Source organism: Aspergillus sclerotioniger, assembly GCF_003184525.1.
Source record: "Aspergillus sclerotioniger CBS 115572 chromosome Unknown BO94scaffold_11, whole genome shotgun sequence".
Lineage (NCBI taxonomy): Eukaryota > Fungi > Ascomycota > Eurotiomycetes > Eurotiales > Aspergillaceae > Aspergillus > Aspergillus sclerotioniger.
Window position 1 is genome coordinate 754,930 of NW_020291001.1, and position 24,671 is coordinate 779,600.

Genomic DNA, 24,671 nt, shown 5'->3' on the forward strand with positions numbered 1-24,671 from the left:
CCGCATTCGTTCTTCCGCTCCTGGCAGCTAAGAACATCGGGGTTCGATACAGACGACCAAGGAGGTTCGGGTTCGCCTTGTTATCCAAAGATGTCTTGACCACCTTGTCATATCCTGCCGCGGCTGCAGCATGAAGAGGACCTCCAAAGAGTCCATAAGCAGAACCAGAAACAATCGAAGCTCTCAATCCAGGTTCACTCGACAGAAGAATCCGGACAATGTCATCAGCACCTCGGTAAGCCGCCAGCTGTAAGGCATCTCCAAAGACTCCCTCCCTTCGCTGTTTGTCAGCGCCATTCATGATCAGATCCGTGGTCAAGGCCAAATCCTTGTTATACGCAGCAGCATACAGCAGATTTCCTAGTCGGAAATGGCTAGAATCAGCATCCATGGTTCCACACAGGGCCACTTTCACGACGTCATTAAGACCCATCCAAGCAGCCAAGATCATCATTGTGCAATAGTTCCAATGCTTGAGCCAGGGTATTGCATTGTTGTGGTTCTTCAACACCCACTTCCGGCCGTTGTGAATGGTCAGTGCAGTACTGATTGCCTGATAGCAATTAGGAATGGTGCATTGCTTGAGTTGATCTCCACCTGCGGACTCTTGCATCCGGGCTACGATACCAGCAACATAGCCCTGACCCTCTTTATCTCTGATGATCTCTTGGTGCAAGAGTTGAGACATCAGACTATCGCTGAGATGTTCAGGAACCGCGGTAATATAAAACAGATTACTCAGGATGATCACATTCATGCGTCCTATATGCAGAGATTCTTTAGACTTGATTTTCCTGGCATCAACAGTGAGACTTACGACAAACAAGCCGGATTGAGAGCAGTTCTTCGAGGCTAAGATAGCTCAGACAGTCGAGCACCGTCTCGAGAGGGAGATCCTTCAACCCCATTTTTTCATCTACCGGAGAGGACTTGAGGGAACGGAAAAGCGCCATGAGTTCAGTTTTTCGATCGAGTATTTTAACTGGTACGAGGAAGGAGAGGTATAGAAAAAACACCACGAATGATGATCAACAAATTCAACTAGAGAAACGATGTCGTATCTTCAACCAGCAGGAAATAGCAAGACCATCTGAAAAGATTGAGCGACACAAAAGTTGAAGGTATACTCCATGTTGATAGAACACGCGTGTGAATCTCTGTGTTCCAGGTGAATAGGATTGACGGCCTTGCAGCCTTGTTGTTCTCGGCGACGAGATATATACATGCACATTTATGGTGGTGTGTCCAGCCAGAAACAGTGAGTAAACTACACCAGAGCTGCATGTGAGTATCATCCTAGATGTGCACAATATGTGAAAAGAACGTGTTGATAGTATTAAAACAGATAAAGCTAAAACTGATAGTCACCGGTAAGATGAATCCAAGATGCATCAATTTACTACTATACAGCAAACCCTGACTAGATATACCCGACCCCCATCCACATCAACCCCCCCAACATCCCCAACTCCACAAAACCCACAACCCCTCCAGACACGGTACATATACACCTCATCTTCAATTTCCCCCCCCTACAACAACCCCCCAACCACCGACCCCAAAACCAACACCGCCAACACCCCAACCGACTTCTTGGTAACCGCCACACCAGCATTACTAGTCGACGAAGCCGTCGACCCACTCGCCGTCCCCGTCCCAGTACTACTACCCTTTGTCTTCCCCGTGGCCGTCGCCGTCGAAACCACCGTTCCGGCCCCCGTAGCAGGCACCGTCCCCGTAGCGGTAGCATTAGCATTGGTATTACACCAGACCTCGCCGGCCTCGGACGCCTTGATGAGACACTCGGCCAGGGTATGCACGGTCTGGTCCTCCGCCAGACAGTAGTAATCGCAGCTGTCGTAGGAGACGACGGACGCGGAGCCACAGCAGCTACTCATGATGGCGGAGTTGTTGCCGGAGATGGGCATGGCGCAGGCGGCATCTTTGATGGGGATGCTGTAGAGGTCTTGGTGGCAGGTTGAGGAGGGGGAGGCGGCGCTGACGGTTACGGTGGATATTTGGGACATTTTTGTTATTGCTTTGTTTGTAGAGTTGGATGGATGAGAGGATAGTATTCGGGTTGAGGAATGGGTGAATGAATGAATGTGAGAATGATATGATATGGAGACTTATGAGCCACAGAGTAAGATAAAATAGGATAGGATAGGGTGCATGCACTCCTCTTATAAGTTCTGCCCTACTACCCTAGTACTAGTAAGTAAATAAGTATGGGTCTAGGTACCACAGCCTGATACCTAAAAAGGGACCCAGCCACGAATAGTAGAACCCAACCCGTCACCGCTACAGCTACAGCTACGGCTGGCCCTGCTCCATGGCCCCTGATTTCTTCTCCACTTAGGTAGACTAGACCCTCGCCTCAGTCAGTCCCTTTGATTTGAAGGGGATTGATTGATTGATTTCATCTATTTTTGGCGTCGCTAGGGTGCATTAATCCCTGCCTAAACTTCCACTTCCACTTACAGTTACAGTTACAGGTACATGTTGGGCTGGGCTGGGCTGACTGTACCAAAGCTCGTGGATGGAGAGATACCTACCCTACCTAGAGGTTAATAGCTGATGCGTCGACAGTATGATTCTACAGTGGTGTTGTCCTTGGCATATGAAGAAGAATAATAATAATGTATCGAATCAAATGAATAAGGCAGTAGAAGTGGAAGTGGAAGTGGAAGTGAGACATGTGGATGGTGGTCCACTCGGGGGGCAGCGGAATGAGAATGGGGCTATGGGGATGAAGTTACTTCCATCTATTCATCGATTCTTACATGATACATGATACATGTTGGGGCTGATTACTTAGAGCGTTGATATACTATGCTGTTGTGTGTTGGGTAGGCCTTACATGCTTACTGCATATTACCCAGATGATACTAAATAGTAGATATTTGGGGTCCATGTCAAAATTATTTCTAAACTGTGATGTTTGGGGGATGAAATGAGGGATGATGGATGCCTACATGCCACCAGCATGTACACATGGCAAACCAAAGTCAGGTAAGCACGTCTCGTCTATGTGTCGGCTCACTCCGCCAAACGGAGGCGACAACGAAGGCGAACTCGGCTGGGATCCATAGCTTGGCGTATGAAATCGAGGATATAACTTTTCCCTGCCGTGCCTTGCCCTGTCTTCCCTAGGTAGGTATCTAGGAAGGTTAAGTTCAAGTCCCAAGTTGTGTTGTCAGATCAGCAATCACCACGGCATCGCTTATGGTAGTGATAGCCCCCACTCACTCGCCTTGGAGGAGATTCAAGTCCGCACAGCCCACCATTGCCAGTGTGAATCGAATCTTTAAATAGGTCTGTCTATCTATGCTATACATAGATGTTAGGATGAATGGATGTGGTAGGATGGGTCATCCGGGAAAGAATTCAGGACTGTGGGTGATGCTTGGTTGATGGGGTGGAGACCGCGGATAAAGTCTATTCAGGCCTCAGTCTTTCCCCACTTCCCTCCCACACTTTCGCAGGATGTCAGGTTTGGGTCGGGATTGGGGTGGCAGGTTTTTGGTATTTGCTTTGATTTTGGGGGTTTGATTTTGGGGTGGGTTGGGTTGGAGGGGTGATTGAGAGCAGTAGATAGATAGTGTAGGAGTTGGGATGAATGACTGAAAATCGATCACATTTATTGGATCATCTATGATGGATTTGGGTATAAGGCTTGGTGGAATTGAAAAGCAGACTATAGCCTATGGATGTAGAGAGAGACATGGGGTCTTTTTCTTGTTTATTCCGTACTCCGGCTTATTATCCATCCCTACATCAACTAACTAATACATTTCCAAGTGAAAGCCAGCATGTGTCATACTATACACAATACCCATCCAACCACTTACAATGCACATCTAAATCAAAGTAACGACATCTGCAGCAGCGGGAATAACATCGTCTGATTCTCGGCAACGAGCCTAAGCTTTAGGCGGCCCACTTGGCCGGCCTGGCCTTGGAAGATCTGCAGAAACAGATCGACTCCATTCCTGGTGCCCCTTATCATTTCACGAGCTCAGTCACATCGATAGTTTACTTTGCGATCAGAATCATTCCGCTGTCAACTGCTTCTCAGTAATAGATACTCCGTCAGCCGTAGCCACAGGTCGATTGTCAATGCGGCAGCCGGTTTTCAGAATCGGGATTTGGGCAGCCATCGGCCTAAGCGAATGTTCAGAGCTGCGAGGAGGGAAAGCTTCGTGGAAGGAAATGATTTGTTATTTAGAGGTAATAGTTTGGTTGAGGGGTGGAGTAACTAGCCAGTGCTTATGAGAGATGGGCGTAGATATATAAACACGTCTGAGCGACTTGAACTCAGCCTCGGCTCGTCATACTATTCTGCATTTGAAGCATCGTTAAGCACCATGCTCAAGTCCCTCGCATGTCTGGCGCTTCTCGCTACAGGCGCTCTCACTACCTCCCCCGGATACTCGTTCAACATCACTCCGACCGTAACCAATTCCTCGTTCAGCTTCGGACAGCACTATGCCGTGCTTAATCTCGATTTAATCGATGATTTGGTCGCCATGGTGAATACCACCAAGGTCGGGGAGATATGGATTAACAACGTTGCGACCTGGATTGATACGTAAGTACTAGCAACAATCAAGTCTATGAACACTGGTATCAACGCTTGACCATCTCTGGCAGTGTGCACAAGCAGACCCCTCCTCCGTTGAGCATCTTCTCGCGCATCTACTACTCGAACATTCAGCGTCCCGAAATCGGAGACAGTCCCTTTGGGTCGGCCGTGGCCGCCTTGGGCAACATTACGGCGTCGAGTCCAGGATCACAGCTCTATCCTGCCTTCAAACCCCTGGACAACTGGGATGTGGTGGTGCATAAAGCCCGGTACTACGCAGGGGCTGGAAATCCGCTCGAGGAGATCCTCAGCAGTCAGAGAATCGACACGGTGATATTGGTAGGTGGATAGATCTGGACCAACTAACAGTCACAATGACTGACCGAGAATAGTCCGGGATCCGTACTTCGGGGGTTGTGCTTAGCACCGCGCTCCGACTATTGGATCTCAACTATAATGTGTAAGCAAGCGCTGATTCGAAGCATCGAGGGAAATACTAACTCTCTCGTACGTGGTACCAGTTACGTCATTGCGAATAATACCATTGAATCGCCATCAACCTATGCGCCTTCGATTCAAAAGATCATATTAGAAGGCATTCTTCCCAATCTGCCCGTCAACATTATCACAATTGAGCAGGCTGTTAGTGCGCTTAACAGCTCCGGACCGGCTGTCTATTAGCTGAATCCACATTCAATGATGCGATGAACCCAGTGAGGATAGATAGGTAAACATTAAAGACAAATTTACCGACAATAGCAATGATGATGAATGCTAGCCTTAACAATTGAGTTTGCAATCAGGAGAGCCTGGCAACGCAACAGCAAGGACCATGTATGCATCCATTGCCTGACTGGGAAAAGCAAAATTGCCATGCATCGGGGAAGCGACCATGCGTAAGTGGTGCATGCATGCAGTGTCATCACAGGTTGCCCTGGTGCCGTCATGCACAAATTCCGGGCTTCACGGCTGCCGCACACATACTTAAGCAAAGGGCGCCAGCAAATACCGGATGGAACCAGAAGATGGGAAGCGGAGGATAGAAATAGACATCAGTACATACTATGTAGGTAGCACTGAACAACGCATTCCACTGCGACGGTCGCCAACAGTTGCCAGAAGGCGGAAACGCTGACATGCCGCATGGGCGCATTATTTGGATCAGAGTTCACGCATCCGACACAATAAACAGCTAGCGCCCTGGCCATCGACGGATCCTCCCATCGCTTCGGAGTAAACCGGTCGCATCCCCAACCAACCAGGGGAAAGGAATGATAACCATCAAATCCCGTCAATAAGGGTAATCCATGTCCGGAGTCAATAGCCTGGTCAACAGATGGTCAGTCGTTGGTTACAGTAGTACGGAGTAGAGGGATAGTCAGATTCATGCACAAGCACATGCACTGCACAGCCACAACCCTCTCAACTGGATAGGTCACTGGAGGATTGGACAAGGAAGCCCGAGGACCGGGAAACCGCCCGGTGTGTTGATGTGTTCATGACTCAGTTGTGAGTCTTGACAGCCGGTTGGGGTCTTGGCGGTCGGGGCTTTCATCATCCATGATTTCATTCCCATCACTAGCGATTGAGCTTGAAAGAACGACGACATGTTGTGGACGATTTTAACGAGTCCGATTGGCAGTCCGATTTTCCACACCCGAAACAAGACGGCAAACCCTGAGGAATGATGAAATCCGGATGGCTTACGTAGAATCGGGGCACAACGCGTCGATCAGTCGCCAAACCCTGAAACAGGACATCAGGATGGACTCGGTCCAATTTCGAGTGGAAACTGGAAGACGGCGAACGGGCTAGTGCACGCGCTACAGTAGCGTGGGCGGCGATGTGCACAGTGCGTCAAATGATCGCGAGCAGATAGGAAATTAACGAGATTAAGCTGGTGACACTAATTGGCTCTGGATCCTGATTGCTTGGTCGGTTGCTATTATGGGATTGTTCGGGCAACTCAACCAACTCAACCGTTCAAACACCGGCGCATCCAGACTGGTCTGGATTGGCAGCAAATCCCTTCCCCAGTCTAATTCCATGTTCCCGCAACCGGGCAACAAAAGGAAAAAATGTGGTTGATAGGGAACGGAGGATGGCCGTGGTCTCAGAACGGAGGACAAATGCTGGAGTACTCCTTTCGCTGTCTGTCTGTCTGTGTCTGTCTGTCTGTGTCTGTCTGTACCTGTAACATCTCGCGAATTTACTGACTAACTGGTATCACGATCAGCTGCGATCGCCACAGGGTGTGACAGGTAATACCACGATCCGATGATTGTCGCGATACCTCCCGCATTCTGCCACAAACATTTCTTTTTGGAAGGCGCGGTGCCTCAATCTTGCCCGATTCGGTAACCACGACTGGCACTTTTTGGGTTAGAAAGCGATCGCGGTCGGTGGCTGTTGAGAGGCAAGGAAAAAGAGGCGTAAATGGCAGATCATCAGCCCCGTTTCCAACAATGCATTGGGGACCTGCAAGGCACTGGCCCTGCAAATAATGTAAATTGGACCGTACTTAATATTCAGTGATAAGATTGATCACGTTGGAACTTAAAAGGCCACTATCTTCATCACAACCACGGCTGACGCTGCAATTAATCTACCCAGGAGATTAGAGTCACTTCCTAGGAGTCTGTACTTATCAGCTGGTGGCGCGTCCCGTATCTGACCGTGATACAGCGACGTCTGCGATAGGGCCGAGACCGAGGACACTAACCGCAGCAGGCAAGATCCGTTCCTCTTCTGGCCCTTCCGCCAACGGTATTACTTAATGCGGGGTAGCGCCTTTCCTCGTGGCGGCTAGACTCGAAGCAGTCGGGTTATCAGCTGACCCCGCGTGGATTTTTCCTGCAGCGTCATCAGCGCCGAGCTTCTGAAGTACTCTCGACTTGTTTTCAGATTGGCTTTTAAGGCCTGGGAAGAACTGCTCGGTTCCCCCTCCGCCGTCCGATCCTTTTTCCTGCCTTTCTCCTCGCTTCTTCCATTCCTTTGTTCTCCGTTCATTTGTCTCTCCCTCTTCCCTAATCTTCCCTCTGGCTGATGCACTGATTCACCATCCTCTTACCTTCCTCTTTCCCTTTGGGCCCAGGGCCTCTTCCAGTGCCAAGTACCACGCGGTTTGCTTAAGGTTGACCCGAGGAATTAGCATCTAGGCCCCGAACTCGCCCGCAACCATAGTCCACTATCCGTCCTGTCAACCCCCGGGCCTCCTCTCAGGTGCAACAAAGGGTATTAAAAAAAATAATAACAACCCCCCCACCACCGAAAAAAGGTGACGCAAAGGATAAAGAGTCCGGTCCATTTTTCTTCTCGTTCGATGGTCCATTCGGATTCGGCCCAACCGACCGACAGGTCAGGATCTACCATCCATCAGCCTGAGTTGCACGAAGCCAGCAAACCAACGGCTTCGGGTGACAATGAAATTTGTGCAGTTTCTTCTATAATCCCTGGCAAAGGGAGTTTTCATACCCCTCCGCTATATATCGACCAATACCCAACAGGTCCACTGCACGATGCAACTCTGCACCACCAATCCTTCCCGCATCATCCTGTGCCTTCGCTCCAGATTCGCACGGATCTGTCCCACGCCAGCCAGATGAGTCCCCCGAGGGAACCGGATTCGTTTGTGCACCACAGTATCTCGTCGAGCAGCCTGCCCCGTCGCACCCCAAGCCTCCGGGGTCTGTTCGCCGGCCCTCCAACCAGCGGGGGTTCTCTGTCTCCAGCCTCCCTCATATCATCCCCCCAGCTCATGGCCATGGGAGACATCACCCCCCTGCCATCGCCCATCGGTGGTATGTCGCCATGGAAACTGCCCCGGCGCAACTCTCAATCCTTGTCGCGGACACCCTCCACAGCTTCCCGGAGTGGCTCAAGCCTCGGTTTGCGACTCAGCGACTCGTCGCAAATGTTCGGCCCTTGCGAATCCCGTCCACGAAGCAGACAGTATACGATTCCAGATAAATTGTCGGAGACACCGATCGAGTCTCCAACAAAACCTTACCAGGGATCCGGATCGAAACATGCTCGCAACCGCAGCCTGAGTGAATACGTCCCTCCAGGCCGGGCCGTCCCGGTCAAACCGCGGCCTATTGCGGTGTCCGGAACAGGCGTTCCACCGGGGATCACTTCATCGTCTAGCACAGACTCAAAGTCAAACAACCTGCACCGGGAGGAGTATCTGGCAATTCACCGAGGAATCGCATTACCAACGGTTCGGCCCCCCACGCCTCCTCGCAGCAGTCGCAGCGGATATGACGACAGCGATAACGAACCCGTCATTTCGCCATTGATGGGCGGCTCTGATGAGATATACTCGGTACGCTCTGTTCGCACGCAGCAGCGTCGCAAATATCGCAAGCTGCGACAGCTCGGTCATGGTACCTTTAGTCAGGTCTGCCTCGCTGCACGTATGGAGAGACGGGAAAGTGACGACGACAGCACTATCTCCAGTCTCCAAGATGTGAACTTGGCAACCCAAAAGCTTGTTGCGGTTAAGATCATCGAGTATGGACCTGCTGGTGGTGCGGACGAGGAGCGCTTGGAGGTTTCGCTCAAGCGCGAGGTAGAAATCCTGAAATCTGTCAACCACCCGTCACTGGTACAGTTGAAAGCATTTGGTAGCGACGAGAAGCGTGCGCTGTTGGTTTTGGATTACTGCCCGGGAGGAGACCTGTTTGATGTGGCCTCATCGAGTCCACGGCCAATGGGCCCGCAAGCTATTCGTCGTATCTTCGCCGAAGTGGTGGCGGCTGTGCGCTACCTTCATGCAAACTTCATCGTCCACCGAGACATCAAACTTGAGAGTGAGTGTACTTATCAGGCCCCCTCTGGACCCAGACTGACAGGAATGCTCTTGTGATTAGACGTACTCGTCAACCTTCCGATGCAAACGATGGACGCCATCACGGATTGGCGCACCTACGACCGAGCGGTCATCACTCTCAGCGACCTAGGTCTGTCCCGACGAATACCCGAGCCTCCCGAAAGCCCCCTCCTTCATACCCGTTGTGGAAGCGAAGACTACGCGGCCCCGGAGATTCTGATGGGTCAACCCTATGATGGACGGTCAACGGATGCCTGGGCTCTAGGTGTCTTGCTGTACGCCATGATGGAGAACCGGCTCCCATTCGACGCATTGCCCGGCACCCGAGGCGATCCCGCCAAACTCCGAGCGCGGACGCCCCACCGCATCGCGCGAGTCGAGTGGTCCTGGTACCGCTACGCCGATAGCGACGGCGAATGGGACCCCGAGAAGGGCAAGGAGTTGGAGGGTGCACGCGAATGCGTGGAATCGCTACTGAAACGGAGTACGAAACGAAGAAGCCTAGACGAGATCGCCTCGATGGAGTGGGTTAAGGAGGCGATCGACGTACCCGGCGAACTAAAGAGGGGGGATAAGGAAGTGCCGTAGAGCTGGTCTCTTGGAGATTTCCTTTCATTACATTCGATTGAGGTACATTTTACCTTACCTTACTTACCATTCTTACCTTTCTGTTTTAGACCATTCTTCTTATCTACCTTTTTTCTTTCTTTCTTACGTTCTCTCTTTTTTTCTCATTCACTCAACTTTCTTCTTACTTTCTTTTACACGCGCGTTGCGCCAATATATAATTATCTGGTTGGGCTTGGGGCTGAGTTCTGATCCTGGTCGTGTCTTTGAGCGACGATACGCGCACTGTCCTGAATATGGGCTTACACAGTACTTACCTATCTGTTGTTTCTGCCGTTAATTAAACCACCTGCATTTGTTGTTACTCTCTCTCTTTCTTTTGTCTCTTTTCATTCCCGCTCGCTCATGCGTAATACCTCCGACCAGGGTTTAGTTTACTTATACCCTTAAAAAAGATACATTCATCTACCAGTGGTTCCGTTGGGTACATACTATTAGTGATGGAATAAGGATCGACGGATCGAGGACAGGAACTAAGGAATGAAGGAAGATGAACCCATGAAATAGGGAGTACCCGGTGTTAGAGACAAAATAGGTATATTATATTGTTACTACTACTTATGTTATAGTATTAATTTGATGTTACAACTTGGCGATCGCGTGTATCTCCCGAGAATGATGGGGTTCTTTGTAATGCCGATATGGAAGGTTAGCCTGAGTCCCTATCTGTATACAGCAAGTATTCCAGGGTACTCTGTACGGAGTAGGTAGATAGATAAAGACAAGAGAAAGAAAGGGACACGGAGAATGGACTACTGTTCCAGTTACAGTCGAGGACGGATCGGACGGATCGTCGAGCGGCTGCCGGCAGGGAGCCAAGTGGCTTGTCAGGAGTTCCCCTGAAAGGCCCGCTGACGACGGCCGTGGCCCCGGATTGGCTGGCGCCCGCTGACATTTGCAGGGATGCGACGGATGTCCGTTTCGAGAAGACCAATAGAATCGAGCGACCCGATCATCAGGAAGATTGAGTGGTTGGTGCCACTGTCCACTGGTCGTACCCTGTAAGCCCTAGCCCGGTGACAATACGACAGGTTGATGGGGGGGCTCGTGTACTACGTACATATATAAGTAAGATCGTCTTGCGTGGCCTTCGTCGTGGAATGCCAGGCAGACGCGCCAGGTTCCGGTGTCCCCCTCCCCGGATGCGCGCGGGACGGGGAAAGGACGGACGAAGGACGAGTTGAGGAGGAGAATGTCAAAAAGTCTAACCGTCCAGGCGTCCAGGGTTGTCTCAAAATAGGAGAAGTGACTGGCCACCGTGGACTAGTCTCACTAATGGGGTCAAATGGGTTGCCTGTGGTGGAGTCGCGTCGACTAAGCCAGCCCCCCGTCCGACGATACTCTCATGGCTGCCATTTTTAATCTTCGGGGCGGGCCCTGGCCCTCTTATATTGGCCCTCGCTCCCTGCCCGGTTTCATTCCAATCTCCTTTCTCCTCCCCTATCGGGTTTCATGACTAGGCGGGGGGTTCACCGCTTAAATGAACGTATTTGATCGGGTTCTTGCGCCCATATGTAATCCCGTCGTATATCCCTCCTTTTCGCTTCTCCCTCGACTGGCAATGGTCTTTCGGCACCATGCCTCTTGAGTCTAATGAGCCCCTCGATCGCGAGGATGCCCCGTTCCTCGCCTCGGGTGAAACCACGCCGCCCGTCCAAGAGGAGCCCAGCCAGTATGACGCACAGAAAGAAGCCAATCGCAAAATTCGCTTTCGCTTGATGGTGACCCTCTTCGCCATGATCCTGGCCGTCGAAGTCGGCATCTGCATGTCCAACGGCCCCGTCACCCGCATATACGAGTCCATCGCCTGTCGAGAATACTACGCGCAGTATGACCCCACCCAAATCGGGGCCGATGGGGAGGTCAGGGAGGAATTGTGCAAGGTCAAGGCGGTCCAGCAGGATCTGGCTGCGGTGAAGGGCTATATGGAGTTTTTCGATGGAATTCTGAGTAGGTCCCGACGAAGACACCACTGTTTCGGACCAGGCTATGTCGCATTTCTTGTTCCCTAGTCTTGCCCGTTCAGGTGCCTCCCTTTTGCTCTTGTTCGGCACCTAGGCGAGGACCATTATTTACCTTTGCTTCTCATTCAGGTGCTCTGCTAGCAATCCCATATGGTCTCTTGGCAGATCGACGGGGACGAAAGTCCACCATCTGTCTCAGCATTCCCGGCTTTGCCCTCAATTGCATTATGCAGCTTGTCGTCATGTGGTTTCCCCACGTCTTCCCCCTGCGAACCGTCTGGGCATCGTCCCTGGCGTGGCTGTTCGGTGGTGGTCCTGTCGTGGCTTTCGCTATCATCTGGACGATGATGTCGGATGTGTCAACAGAGGAAGAAAGGTACGCGTGACCCGCAAGCCAATGTGGGCCGTTGCTTATGATTTCTAGAGCTGCGATATTCTTCAGATTCGGCGTGGCTAGTATGGGGGCCGATTTCGCGTCTAGTGCTGCTAGTTCCTGGATGATGTCTTTAGACCCCTGGCTACCCCTGCTGCTGGGATGGGGTCTGGCTGTGATTGGCATGTTCTTTGCATTGTCGCTACCAGAGACGATGCCCGCAAAACCCTCGCAACCGACTTGGAAGCAAACGAGCATGGAAATGAGCCAAGTATCCTCCGGAAGCGCCGAGTATAAAGATGTTCCGAGCAAAGAACAAGAGCGGGAGGTGTTCAGCGATGAGGAGACGGTTCAGAGCGGCGAGCCTGCTTTTACGACAAATACAACCAAACGACCTTTCTTCGCCATGGTGAAGCATCGATTCCGGGCCTATCTGGCCCCTTATTCTTTCATTCTCCGAAACAAGCAGATCATGCTGCTTCTCACTGCATTTCTCGTCTACCGACTCAGCCGTGGCTCGTCTTGGTTCCTGGTCCAGTACATCTCCACACGTTTTAAGTGGACCCTGGCTGAAGCGAACTTTCTCATGTCATTCAAGCCGGCATTGACCATTCCGTTATTCCTGTTTATTCTACCGGCCATTTCACGGCAATTGCTAAAGACCATGAAGCCGACCCAGAAGGACCTCCAGCTCATGCGCATTAGTATCGGATTGTTGGCCGTGGGGACCTTGGGAATCGGGCTTTCTTCCAGCATTGCCATGCTGATTCCCAGCCTGCTGGTTCAAACCTCCGGGTCGGGCTTTGTCTTCCTGACCCGGGCTCTGATTACCACGTTGGTGCACCGCGATGAGACGGCGCGTTTATTCACCATCATTGAGGTTCTGCAGTCGGTGGGGAACGTCATTGCCAGCTTGTCTATCACGACGGTGTTCCAAATCGGGCTGGAGATCGGGGGTCCGTGGATTGGACTGGCGTGGATGATGACGGCGACAGCCTTCACGCTAGTGGGCGTGGCTGTGTGGATGTTTCGTATACCTCCTCGTCAACCGGATAAGACGGAGAGCGACGAGGAGGAGATATGACGACTGAGCCGGGACCTGTACATATGAACGACGAGACTTGACTTTTCACTGGATGTAAATAGTACTGATATAGATAGATGATACGGAGTAAATAGGCGGTTCACTTTATGACGAAGCCGGATGAATATTGCCGCGGGCGGTGAACATAATTAGCTGAGTCAGCAGCCTCGGCAGCCCGGTCCTTCCTCAACAGGCTAGCTCGCGGCTGCACCTGCTGCTCCAACAAGTCGCATGTGAAACCTGCCCTCCACCGTCAACAAGCACAAGCTCGGAGCGCATTCCACCACCACGCCCGTCTGCTTCCATCCCAGATCGACTATTATCATTGATAAGATAGCGCATTCGTTACCAGTCACTCATTCTCGTGTTTATCAGCATCTTTCCCTCTTGTCACTTTCAGCACGAGCCCGCGGCAGTCGGCTGTGATAGCCTGGTCATGTCCACTTTGCGAGTTCACTAACTCCTTTGCTTAATCTGAATCCAATTACAACCTGCCATGGAGAGATTTACGCAGTTCCGCGATCGAGGTATGCATCTTTGTCACCGACTCAGTCAGCTGTTGTTCCCACTAACCAACGATTTCTGTGTAGGCACGGGAGTCGCGCCCTTCTTCCCTACCCCTCCTCCCTCAATTGGCTTCATTCAGTGGATCGTATGGGCTACTCTTTTCTGGATTCGTCTCTTCTTCCTCGTTCCCATATGCCTCGCTTATTTTCTGTTGCTCCAATGGCTCCCACTCCCATCGCTACTCAGGAAAGCCGCCCTGTGGCTCATTCTAGCCGTGCCCAGTTTCTGGTGGATTGATCTACAAGTAGACGGAGTCAGAAAAGGGTTAGTGGCCTGCATTTGCAGCTCCGAAATGTGTTTGATTTTTCATCGGAGATTCCTGACTGACACGTCTGTTAGTAGAACTCTCAGTAACGCACAAAACCAAACCCGTCTCCCCGGCCCCGGCTCTGTCATTGCTTCCTCCTTCACCTCTCCGATTGACCCCCTATACTTGGCCGCCGTCTTTAATCCCGTCTTTGTGGCTTGCTATCCGTACACAGGTGAAGTGGAGCAACTGTCCCTTTGGCAAGCGATTCTTCGCGCCTTTGCCGACCCGCGACCGACACCGAAGCCCAAGACCCGTATGGTCAGCCTCTTCTCGATCATGCAGAAATACCCCAACAGGCCTATTGCCCTGTTTCCAGAGTGCACCACCACCAACGGGCAAGCCGTCCTGCCACTAAGCCCCGCCCTACTGAGTACTCCTCACAGGACCAAGATCTTCCCCGTGACCTTGCGATATGATCCTAGAGAGGTGATGACCCCGATACCGGGAACGTTTTTGACTTGGCTATGGCGGCTGCTTGGTCGACCAACTCATTATATTCGGGTCCGCATTGGACAGGCAGTCCTTGGCGTCACTGCAGAAGATTTGCCTGTAGAAGATCCACCCACATACGAGTCCGACCCCGAGGATAATTTGCCCAATGCCCCCCCTCCATATGGGGAAGATCACGTGATCATTCTTCAAGAGCAGGTGCCAAACCACGTGGCGGAATCGCTGGCTCGATTAGGTAGAGCCAGGCGGGTAGCCTTGGATGTGCAAGAGAAGGAGGAATTTGTAAGGTTGTATAGGAGATCTTACTGGACATGGTGAATCACCGTCTGTTCTGGCTTTGCGGATGGGCAACCGATGCGAGTAGATAGATGTTATTATTTTGGCTCTGGCCTTGCTGTTTCTGTTGTCTATTAGCGAACCTTGTCGATAGGATACTGACGGCATCTCCAATCTAAGAAAGTATGAAAGCCTCATTCTTCACCATTCGAGCGGGTTTCAGCTTTTTATTGATAATGGCACAGCTATCAGACTATCGGAGACGGATGGTCACTGATATCCAAATGGATGCAAACAACCAGGGCTCAAGGGCGGATGCGCGAGGCACAAACTTGCAACCAACCAACCTTGTTTGAAACCTTGGAAACCTTTTCCGAACAAAGACCAATCTAAAAGAAATGCACATCTTTCCCTGAGTGGAACATCACAGGCAAGAGAATCTTGTTTGCATCCAAGTCTTTGATGGCTGCATGGAGGGTCAGCGGCACCTTGGCCAGGGCCCTTCCCTCGAGATGGCGTTCCAAATGCCTAGCCCAAAATTCATCAAAGGTATACCGGAGTCCCCAGCCGATCATCTTGAAGAACTTGCTGGCTGGCGTCAAGCGGCCATAATTTCTGGGGTTCTCTCCTGGCTCTTGCGCTTCCGTCTCGTCCTCATCGTCGCTGGATTCAACCATCTTCCTAAGCCCGAAACTCTCCTGGAGGTTGTCATGGAGAGAGCTTGCGTAATTCCCTGCCTTCTGCGCATCCAGGTAGTGTTCAAGCATGTCACACATCGCTAACTTCTTTTCGTGCAGAAAACTGTGCCAGAACTCAACCAAGCCCTTTTCGGGAACAGCATTAGCGAAGTCAAACTCATCTGTGGCAATCCGACGGGCATAAAACTCATTGCCCGATCCCAACTCAAGTCGACAAAGAAACCATTTCGCCCCTACCGCACCAGAGAATCGTGCCAGGACCCATTCACCGGCTATAGCATGCAGATGGGGTTCGGTGACAAAGTCAATCATGCGGGATACCTTCCTCTGTTCCGCCGAACGGCCATAATTGTCGAGTTTGGGCTGGTCTATGCTTTCAGAGCTGTCTGAATCATGCATACTTGATTGACTTCGCTTAGGTCCGAGTGGCTTTTTGGTTGGTGAGTCACCGTTTCCACCAGATGGCAAGACTTTGGTGCTCAGTGGTTTGTTTGAAACCTCCCCTGGGCCAACATGCTGCTGCAGAGTATCATCCTCTCCTCTGCAAAGACTGTCTGGCTCTTCCAAGACGTTCTGGTCGACTACATCCACCAGATCCAGTTGCTTGCTGAGGATGTGTCGCTCACAGCAAAATGCTACCATCGTGAGAGCAAATCCTGTGCTGATAGTGCACCACCCTTCGATCTTCTCGTTGTCGCTGATCGCATTTTTGACTCTCGTGCGAAGCTCTTCTGCCTGCAACAGCTTCACCACGATACGTTGGATATCGAATACGCCTTTGATTCCCGAACTATTAACGACAATCGGGTTGGGGCAAATGATTGGCCGGTCACGCGCCTCACTCCTGATGTTGTCATTTCTTGGGTCTGTGAAGTGAAGCCCCGCAGCTAGGAATGCATTGTTTTCATCTGCACATGTCACATCTCCCCTCAAGGCTTTAGGAACAGTGTTCTGGATTTTCTTGCCTAGTTCTGCCAGCCGATCTTCATGTGTTTTGTCTTCTTTTCGCTTCTCCATATCTTTGGCTGCACTATCTCTCCTCCAGGAGGGCACCTTGTGAAGGGATGGTAGCGGTGTCGTAAATCTTCCCCGCGACTTTCGCTCCTCTTTCTGCATTCGTTCCTGCTCCTTCTGCAACCTTTCATTCTCATTCTGCTGGGAATATTTACCGGCTCTTGCTATTATCTCAACAAGCTCGGATGAGCCCAACCGGCTTCTTAAAGACTCAAGTCTTTCCGTTCGGATAAATTCGACCAGTTTCAGTAACGCATCGACTGTAGCCTCCGCTTGTTGGAAGACTGTGACGAACTTGGTGGCATCAAGCAGCAGGTTCGTGATGCCTTTGGCGACTTTTAGGCGTTTAATGCGATCGTCCCGGAAGAGACAAACGAGCTCGCCATTCACATCAGAACGCGCTTCATATCCTTCGCTTTCGGCTTGGAAAGAGTCAACGTTCGACGCATAGAGAGACCGTCCTCTCAAGGGACTGCCATTGTACTTGCCTGTCCAGTCGAAGACGGATATATCATTAGAGGTGATGACTACCTCATCCAGCAGCCGCGAGAGGGCCTTGGTGAGTCCCTCAGCTGGAAACGCCGGGAATTGCACCCCAAGCACGCCCATTAACGAGTATGCCTTGTCGATGGCTTTGGTGCACTCCCGATGAGCTGCCAGCGTCATAACAGTATGGGCAGAGAACCTGTTCCTTTCGGTGCCATTAGACCAGCTGCTCAAGTCTTGGATGTTGCTGAAACTGGCGATTATTTGACGATCTTGCCTAACAAACTCATTGGCTGATTTTGCAAGGCCCCTCAGAAGAAGATCAATTGTCTGTTTCACTCGCTTTCCAGGAGGCACATCATCAGAGAGCCTTCTCATGACCAGCTCCCTAGCGACTTGGTGGCGGCTCGAGTCTGAGCTACTCGATTGATCGCCAATTGCTCTAACAGCGACTTGAACCGAGTAGCCGATCTGGGATCTGGCAGTCTCTTTGTTCAATTCCTTTGGTGCAACATATTTGAAAAGCTCCAGTGCTCGGATGATGCTCTGTACACCAACCATCTTGATAAGGTTAGACAACGGTGCCTTGACAAGAGCTCATTAAACTTACTTCTTTTCCCTCGCCTGGCGTTGCGGTCTTGCTGTGTTCCCATTTCATTACCTCCCCATTTTCCAAGGTCGCTATTTCATCCAGTGCCTCCCGTATCTCGGTCTTATTCAGTTCTGCTTTGATGTCAAGATGCTCTCGATCCCGTACATGACTGAGATTTCGGGTATAATAGTCAACGAACGGGCAGAAGTGGTAGTAGGTGCCCAGGACATCAATCGGCCTCGACAACATTTGCCATTCCGCATTGACATAAAAGGTCATCTTGCTGAGCACCAGTTCCTGCAGTGTCCAGCCCCGGGTCGCCCATGTTGGCTTCCACTCCTTTATTTCCTCGAACTGTGTCACAGGCTTGCGTCTAGGCTCTGCCTTTCCGTTAGCACTGACCACTACATTGTCGTCGTCTGAGTCTTCTGAGTCTTCTCCTCTATATTTCTCGGCCCCAACCGCCGGGCTGTTACACCATGAATCCCATTCATCCAGCCATTCTCGGTTGTCCCACGGCGTATCTAGATGTACCAGGCAGAAATCAGCATTTGCATACCATTCTCCCATGCGTGCCAGGGACTCGGTTAGCTCAGCATCCTGGCGCTTGTCGATACAGCAGTTGTCCAACCAGATGTATCTTCTCCCTGTCTTTGAAAAGGGTCGGCTATCGTATATCTCTCTCGCGCGCTTGATTGAATGTTCAAGCTTACGCGCCGATCTCCTTTGCTGCAGCACCCTTAATAAGTCGTCGATCGCATATGATACTTTGGCGGTCCGATCGGAATTTCAATATTTCAGACTTTGCAGCTTCATAGTCTTGCTCGGCGCTAGACCATTCCTTCAGAGCCTTCGCTTGTTGCTCCTCTGCATCGAGTCTGCGCTTCTCCAGACTCAGTATCGTTCTCTCCTCTCCCAGAAAATCCAACAACCTTTGATAGTTGTTCTGCTCGAGATCTGATTGTCTTTTGTTCGCATCTTCCATAGTTCGCATCTTCCTCTTCGCTGTCAAAGCTCTTTCTAACATGGATGTCCTAAGTGACTCCACAAGCAGCTTTCGAATTGATCGTTCTACACCAGACCGCTCCTGCAGAATCCTCTCCAGCTTACCGGCGACTTTCAGGATCCGATGATTGCAAAGGTCGAGGACTGCAGACACATCGTTATGATCATCCGATCTCGAGATCCGTTCGGCAAGTTGAGCTTCGCATACGTATGCATAATCATTTTCCGCACCTTTCCAGCTATGTGATAGCATGCAGTACTGGTCTTCTTCGCCAAAATAACTTGCATCGACCATGTTCAACGTGTCCAAGTCAAACATGCGGAGGGGGACCGCAGTTTCATCCACCTGCCCTGCAAAAGGACCAAGAAGGAGATCAGAGTCCTCGATGGCCAACGTGTCCACGAAGTCGTTGTACAACACAGCCTCCCTGCGAGATCTCACAAGAAGATTCAGGAGAGACTGAAGCTTTTCTTCCCTAGAGCTCTCATCTTTCGTCGCGCTGCCTTTAACCGTGGTCATTTCGTTGACCGCGGAGTGTTTCAGTTCCATGGCGTTGGTAACGAGGCTCGTGCTCAGGGCCACATCCCGTAGACCCCCTAACAGCTTCTTTCTCTGGGGGGCTCTATCTGCGGTCGATGGGGTATCTTCTGTGGCGGGGTCGTCACCAGTAGCTGACATGGTGGACATGGCTGGCTGCTTGGCGGACAGATGCCCATCTTTCAACAACGGCAGGCCGAATTTATGCCCGAACATTGTTCCAGGTGCTCAAGCAACACGATGAGTGTCAAGAATTTGCAAAAATTCACAAACAAATCTGATGGGCGAACGACAACTTCGGTAAACAGGTCATGGTGTCGGACGAAATACATTGGCCACCGTGCCAAGTTATAAAGAGAAATCTTGATTAATATCATTAGCCATCGCAATCGGACCGTCTACCCCCATCGTGGCTACAAGTCGACTGGCGGGTATACCCAACGGCTCGGCCATAGAAGCCAACCTGTCGCCCGATCTGTGGGCATTGGACGCAACAGCCTTGTTCCGATTGATCCGCCAATCAGGAAGCTAACAGGACAGCTGTATGGGAGTTGACACATCACCCGAGCGGGGAGGGCTTGCATTTGGGATGCAGCTCAGCTGAACCAGAGGTTCCAGGGCAGGTTCCCGAGAGAGATGCGCCCTGGTGATGGCTGGATAACGGATATCACCAGGCCTCCAGTTGCATGTTTGGGATGCTCCTCTCTATCAGTGGTCTGTATCTATCAACACCCAAGCAGCAATGGCCTGTCCCTACTTTACTCTGAGGCGGCCATCTTCTGCAGCTCTCAGCTGCAGACATTCGCCGCCTTTACCCCGTCATTTCTTCAGCTGAGCTGGCAGTACCCAATTCCTGCAGGGAAGGGCGGGAGTAAACTAATTAACCCTAACCGTTGCGCACCTTTTTGTCAGCAACCTATTCCACTCAGATTCCGAGACCAAAATGGCTTCCTATCACCGAGTCCTGGCCGCATTTGGCAGATCAGTTCAAGACAAGGCCCTGGAGTGCGACTGGTATGACATGCCCACAGGACGACATGCAACGAGCGCTGCTGATACTCCACCAGCGATATTCATCCATGGGAAATCAAAATCAATGGGGAACAATGGCCGGGGAATATTCGCCTCATCGGCTTCGTGGACGTATTCTTCCTCATCTCCTACTCAGCCAACGCGCGGTTCGAGAAGGGGATTATCGTCTACAGTATGTCGTGTGAAAGTTGCTTTCCGCATTGACCGGCATTGACGTCTCCCAGAGGAGAGGTACGACATTGACAGACTTCTCAAAAAGGTTGATCAAGCTCGCTCGGATGCAGACCTCGCTCGTTCGGGCGAGGTGTCAGCGACAATGTGTCAAGCAGGCGAGAAGGGGGAAATCCAGATCGGGGAGTTCGAAAAGCCGCCCAATGACAATCAAGGCCTGTCATCAGAATCTCGCACCTGCAAAGCGTCTCTAACAGCCATTAGTCACCGAACAGTCACCCAAGAACCTTTTACAATTCGACAACACCACGTCGTACAAAGTCCACAGCTGGGGACACGAAGTCGGCCTCCAAACCCGATACCCAATCTCGTCCGTCGGGGAATGGACCATCGAGATCAGCAAACCTTATCATCGCGCATTGAGACGTATGCGGCGCCCTTGCCTACTCTTCCCAAGCAGGTATATCTCTTGCCCAACTTCCTGTGCTAACTACATACGTCGGATGTCGATAGGGCGCATCAAACGAGCCATCAAAGAACATACCACTACCGAGCTCCTAGAAGACGTAGTCCGATGTGGTTTCATCGCACAGGATCAGATGGCCGGTTATCTCCTTTCCAAGTATCTTGTTGGGGGGGTGTTGGATGATACCATGAAGAAGTACCTCGAGGGGTTGGTGTCGGCGGATAGAGCAGGGAAGGTGACGCTGGCAAACGAGAGGTTTTAGTGTGCATTTGCTTCGACGAGGACCGTGCGAGCGTTTCCGTATGGTGGGGGTTGGGAATAGATTCTATGCGATGGGTTGATGCGGATGATCTCTCATGGTGTGCTCCATAGTCCATAGAGTGTAGGCTCGAAAAGGCTAAGGTTCGTCGACCCTTTGGGTGGAAACGCGACTAATCCCGATAGGGCAGGATGCGGGTCCCGAGGACACTAACCCCTTTTTGGGGCCATGGATGGACGAAATGGGCCCGGCACCGCCTTGCTCTGTTTCCTCGTCCTCCCCGCGGACTATCAGTAACATGCTGTTCTTACAGAATCATGGACTTTGTACGTTGGCCTGTCTTTTCAGTGCCTTCTCTCGCTAACCGCTCCAGTGGTCTCGTCTCATCGGGGGCTCCCGCTCGCTGTCAACTAAGAGCTTTCGAGCAGCCACTCCCACAGAACGATTGGCATCCTTCAAACGGACCTGCAATACCCTTCAGGTGCGTGGCTCACCCTCAGAATCCCTCGCGATCTGACCGCTCATCCAATCCAGCAAATATGGCGCTCTAGCAATTCCACCTCCTCCGGCGAGCAGTCTGCGACAGTCAACGCGCGCAATTGCATTGATCGGCTCATCTCCGTGCTGAGCGACGAATCCCGCGGCCCGGCTCCTCATCCATGCCTGGCCTATGCCTCCTCCTCGCAAATTTTCGTCACCGTTACCAAGCTCGCCCTATCCTCCTACGACGATGGCATGCTTCGATCCGCGACCGTCTTCTTCAACACTTTGATCGACTCCGAGGTTGATGGCGTCGTTGACAACCGTCTCTTCGCCCGGGCGTTGGTGGATCTGGTTCGACTGGCAGACAAACACTCGGAGGATGTGGAAGGAAGACTCGTGGAGCTCTTGTTTGGTGTAGCCAACAATATCCGTCTGCAGCCTAGTATCCTTCCGGCGTGGTTCTCTCCCCGGTCTGACGATCAAGATCGCGAACAGAGTAAGGCTGGGGCTGAGTTCGCTGGCGCCATGCGGAAGGGCGACTTTCCATTATTCTATCTGCTGGTTGAATACGTGCATCATGCTGGTAGGGCGGGTGATTTTGCTCGGACAGGTCTACTTTATCTTATTGAGACGGCGTCTCGATCCAAGAATCTCGAGAGGTGGTTGATCGAGAGTGACCTTGCTACACTGATGGCTACTGGGCTGGGAGCGCTCTATAGTCAGTTGGGCAGGTGAGTAACATATGATGTGGAGTGAAGGAGTCGGCTAATATTGGTGAAAGCTTGACCTTCCCCGAGAACACGGACGAGACGATTCCCCACATCATTGCGTTGTCGGACCACGCGCAGCAAGATACTGCCCTTCCACCTTTGCTTGGTGCGTCTATGGACTCGTTCATGTCGTACCTGCTGTTCTGGCAGGATACCATCGATCATTGCAAGTCGGCTGAGGTGAATGGCACGCTGTTGGACCATTTCCAGATTCTCTTCCTCGAGCAACTCTTGTAAGTTTGCATTGATGGATTGTCGAACGTTGCTCACAAGTACTGCAGGTATCCGTCTTTGCTAGAGTCTTCTGACGTGCAGGGGGGCTCAACGGCTGCTGTTCTTACCTATTTATATCGCATTCTGGAGTCGGTACATCAGGAGGATCTGGTTCACCGGATTCTCCACTTCCTCCTTGCGTCTCCATCTGACTCGGAGCCTGCGACAGTTGGAAAGAACATAGGCATGTCTGCCAGCCGACGCAAGTCACTCGATGTCTTGGCTGCCTTTTCAGAAGAAGCTGCCAGGCCCTCGCCATCTCTTTTCAACTTGAGAGATCTCGCCCTACTCGGCCTTCAATCCGCAAATCGACAGACTGTTCTGGCAACTCTGCGGCTGATGAGCATCGTCTTGCAGCGGCATCACACCTTTGCCCGGTCGTTGATCCGAACCATTCCCGGGCAGCATGCTAAGCAGCGAACCGTCGGGGCGCTGAATGTCGAGCTGGGGCAGCTGATGGGCATGGCCACGTCGATCGTTGACGACCCCACGTTGAACGATTCATACGACAACTATCTGAAAGATGGAATGGCAATCCTCGAGGCCCGCCTGTGCATTCCTCCAGCAGAGGATTACCCAGAAGAGAACCTACCGCTTGAGCTGCGACACGATGACCCCATGGTGCGCGAATTGTTGAATTGCTTGGAGAACTTTTTCACGAACAGTGTCATTGTAAACTTGGCGTTGACAGAGGTTCTCGGAAGTATCGCCTCATCACATCTGATCTCTCTTGATGGCTGGCTTCTTGTGGACCCTTCCAAGTACACCTACAGCAGCTCAACGACCAAATCTTCAAGCGAGGATCTTTCGACCAACATCCTCGAGCAAATCCAGCTAGCCTATGAGGAACCATCCTGGGCCAGCACCGACACGCCAGCCCTTACCTCAATCTTGCAGAAACTCGTGCAACGGATTCAGATTTGGCGCAAGGATGTGTCTGACTTTGATATCCTGGTCGCAGCGCGTCGCGATCTCCTCCACCAGGACGACGAACCCGTCAAGGCATCCGGTCGTTCTCAACGCAACTCCGAGCCCCCCACCCGCTCCTCCTCTCAACGCCCACTGTCCCAACTCGACTCCGACTACGGATCGCCCCGCGGCCGGTCCACTCGACCCCTTGATTTCTCTACCACCGCCACTTCCTCCCCAAGTCGGGACACCATGAGCTCCCCCATCCGCGAGCTCCCCTTCCGACCACCACGCGACCCCTCCCCGGCGCGCAAATCCGCCGCTGAAGAACTGCGCCAGCGTCTGGAACAGCCTTTCCCCGTCGATGACACGACACCCGAAACAAACTCTGACACCGAATCAGCGCAGCCCGCTGACGAGCCCAGCGACGCGGGAGACACAGCGGTTGTCGACGAAGAGCCTCGCACCGCAACCCTCGGCCATGTCCTCACCAACGTGGTCATACTTTACGAATTCCTCTTGGAAACCTCGGCCGTCGTGCAAGCGCGGGGGACGTTGTTCGGGGAGGCTGGATACCCGGGGCCGGAATTGGAAGTTGAAGTCGGTGCAGCTTCACTCGAGGAGTAGTCGTAACTGTCAGTTTGTCTATGTATTGTGCGGCGTCGTGGGCGGGTCCTGCGATTGAATGGGAATAAGGAAGGGCATGTATATCTCCAATGTATGGTTAGGTTTTATTTGTTCTACTTGTGATAATATGCATGAAACTGTTCGGCTATCTTCTTACTTCGGGCCAGATTATTGATACCCATGACTATCCAACTTGATATCATGGCGAGATCATGGCGAGGTTGTCAGCCATACAGTTGACAAGGCACGATGATGTCAGATCACAATACGGAGTGGATCGA

The 24,671-nt window shown here is 51.8% G+C and overlaps 7 protein-coding genes across 7 annotated transcripts; 5 read left to right on the plus strand and 2 right to left on the minus strand.

Annotated features, from left to right (window-relative positions):
- Positions 1-1,532: 1,532 nt before the first annotated feature.
- BO94DRAFT_623590 (uncharacterized protein) lies at positions 1,533-2,123 on the minus strand (the record flags this gene model as incomplete). Its single annotated transcript, XM_025617159.1, has 1 exon — positions 1,533-2,123. The coding sequence occupies exon 1, from the start codon at positions 2,025-2,027 to the stop codon at positions 1,533-1,535; it is 495 nt and encodes a 164-aa protein (XP_025468516.1). The 5' UTR covers positions 2,028-2,123.
- Positions 2,124-3,821: 1,698 nt separating this feature from the next.
- BO94DRAFT_490697 (cysteine hydrolase family protein) lies at positions 3,822-5,313 on the plus strand. Its single transcript, XM_025609128.1, has 4 exons — positions 3,822-4,591; positions 4,654-4,924; positions 4,978-5,045; positions 5,107-5,313. The coding sequence occupies exons 1-4, from the start codon at positions 4,272-4,274 to the stop codon at positions 5,264-5,266; spliced, it is 819 nt and encodes a 272-aa protein (XP_025468517.1). The 5' UTR covers positions 3,822-4,271; the 3' UTR covers positions 5,267-5,313.
- A 2,438-nt stretch (positions 5,314-7,751) lies between these two features.
- Positions 7,752-10,337, plus strand: BO94DRAFT_42254 (putative protein kinase). The gene is made up of 3 exons (XM_025607413.1): positions 7,752-9,396; positions 9,457-10,046; positions 10,094-10,337. Exons 1-2 carry the CDS (start codon positions 7,908-7,910, stop codon positions 10,002-10,004), a joined length of 2,037 nt encoding a protein of 678 aa, XP_025468518.1. The 5' UTR covers positions 7,752-7,907; the 3' UTR covers positions 10,005-10,046; positions 10,094-10,337.
- Positions 10,338-11,620: 1,283 nt separating this feature from the next.
- On the plus strand, positions 11,621-15,109 carry BO94DRAFT_464247 (MFS general substrate transporter; the record flags this gene model as incomplete). Its single annotated transcript, XM_025608054.1, has 7 exons — positions 11,621-11,993; positions 12,137-12,383; positions 12,450-13,406; positions 13,630-13,690; positions 13,894-13,991; positions 14,017-14,295; positions 14,374-15,109. 7 exons carry the CDS (start codon positions 11,621-11,623, stop codon positions 15,107-15,109), a joined length of 2,751 nt encoding a protein of 916 aa, XP_025468519.1.
- Positions 15,110-15,456: 347 nt separating this feature from the next.
- BO94DRAFT_545586 (uncharacterized protein) lies at positions 15,457-19,541 on the minus strand (the record flags this gene model as incomplete). Its single annotated transcript, XM_025613247.1, has 3 exons — positions 15,457-17,826; positions 17,876-18,524; positions 18,571-19,541. 3 exons carry the CDS (start codon positions 19,539-19,541, stop codon positions 15,457-15,459), a joined length of 3,990 nt encoding a protein of 1,329 aa, XP_025468520.1.
- Positions 19,542-20,333: 792 nt separating this feature from the next.
- On the plus strand, positions 20,334-21,391 carry BO94DRAFT_623596 (uncharacterized protein). Its single transcript, XM_025617160.1, has 5 exons — positions 20,334-20,414; positions 20,468-20,604; positions 20,657-20,725; positions 20,868-21,029; positions 21,117-21,391. Exons 1-5 carry the CDS (start codon positions 20,344-20,346, stop codon positions 21,329-21,331), a joined length of 654 nt encoding a protein of 217 aa, XP_025468521.1. The 5' UTR covers positions 20,334-20,343; the 3' UTR covers positions 21,332-21,391.
- Positions 21,392-21,611: 220 nt separating this feature from the next.
- Positions 21,612-24,536, plus strand: BO94DRAFT_490709 (uncharacterized protein). Its single transcript, XM_025609129.1, has 5 exons — positions 21,612-21,654; positions 21,702-21,809; positions 21,863-22,542; positions 22,593-22,814; positions 22,863-24,536. Exons 1-5 carry the CDS (start codon positions 21,646-21,648, stop codon positions 24,388-24,390), a joined length of 2,547 nt encoding a protein of 848 aa, XP_025468522.1. The 5' UTR covers positions 21,612-21,645; the 3' UTR covers positions 24,391-24,536.
- Positions 24,537-24,671: the final 135 nt, after the last annotated feature.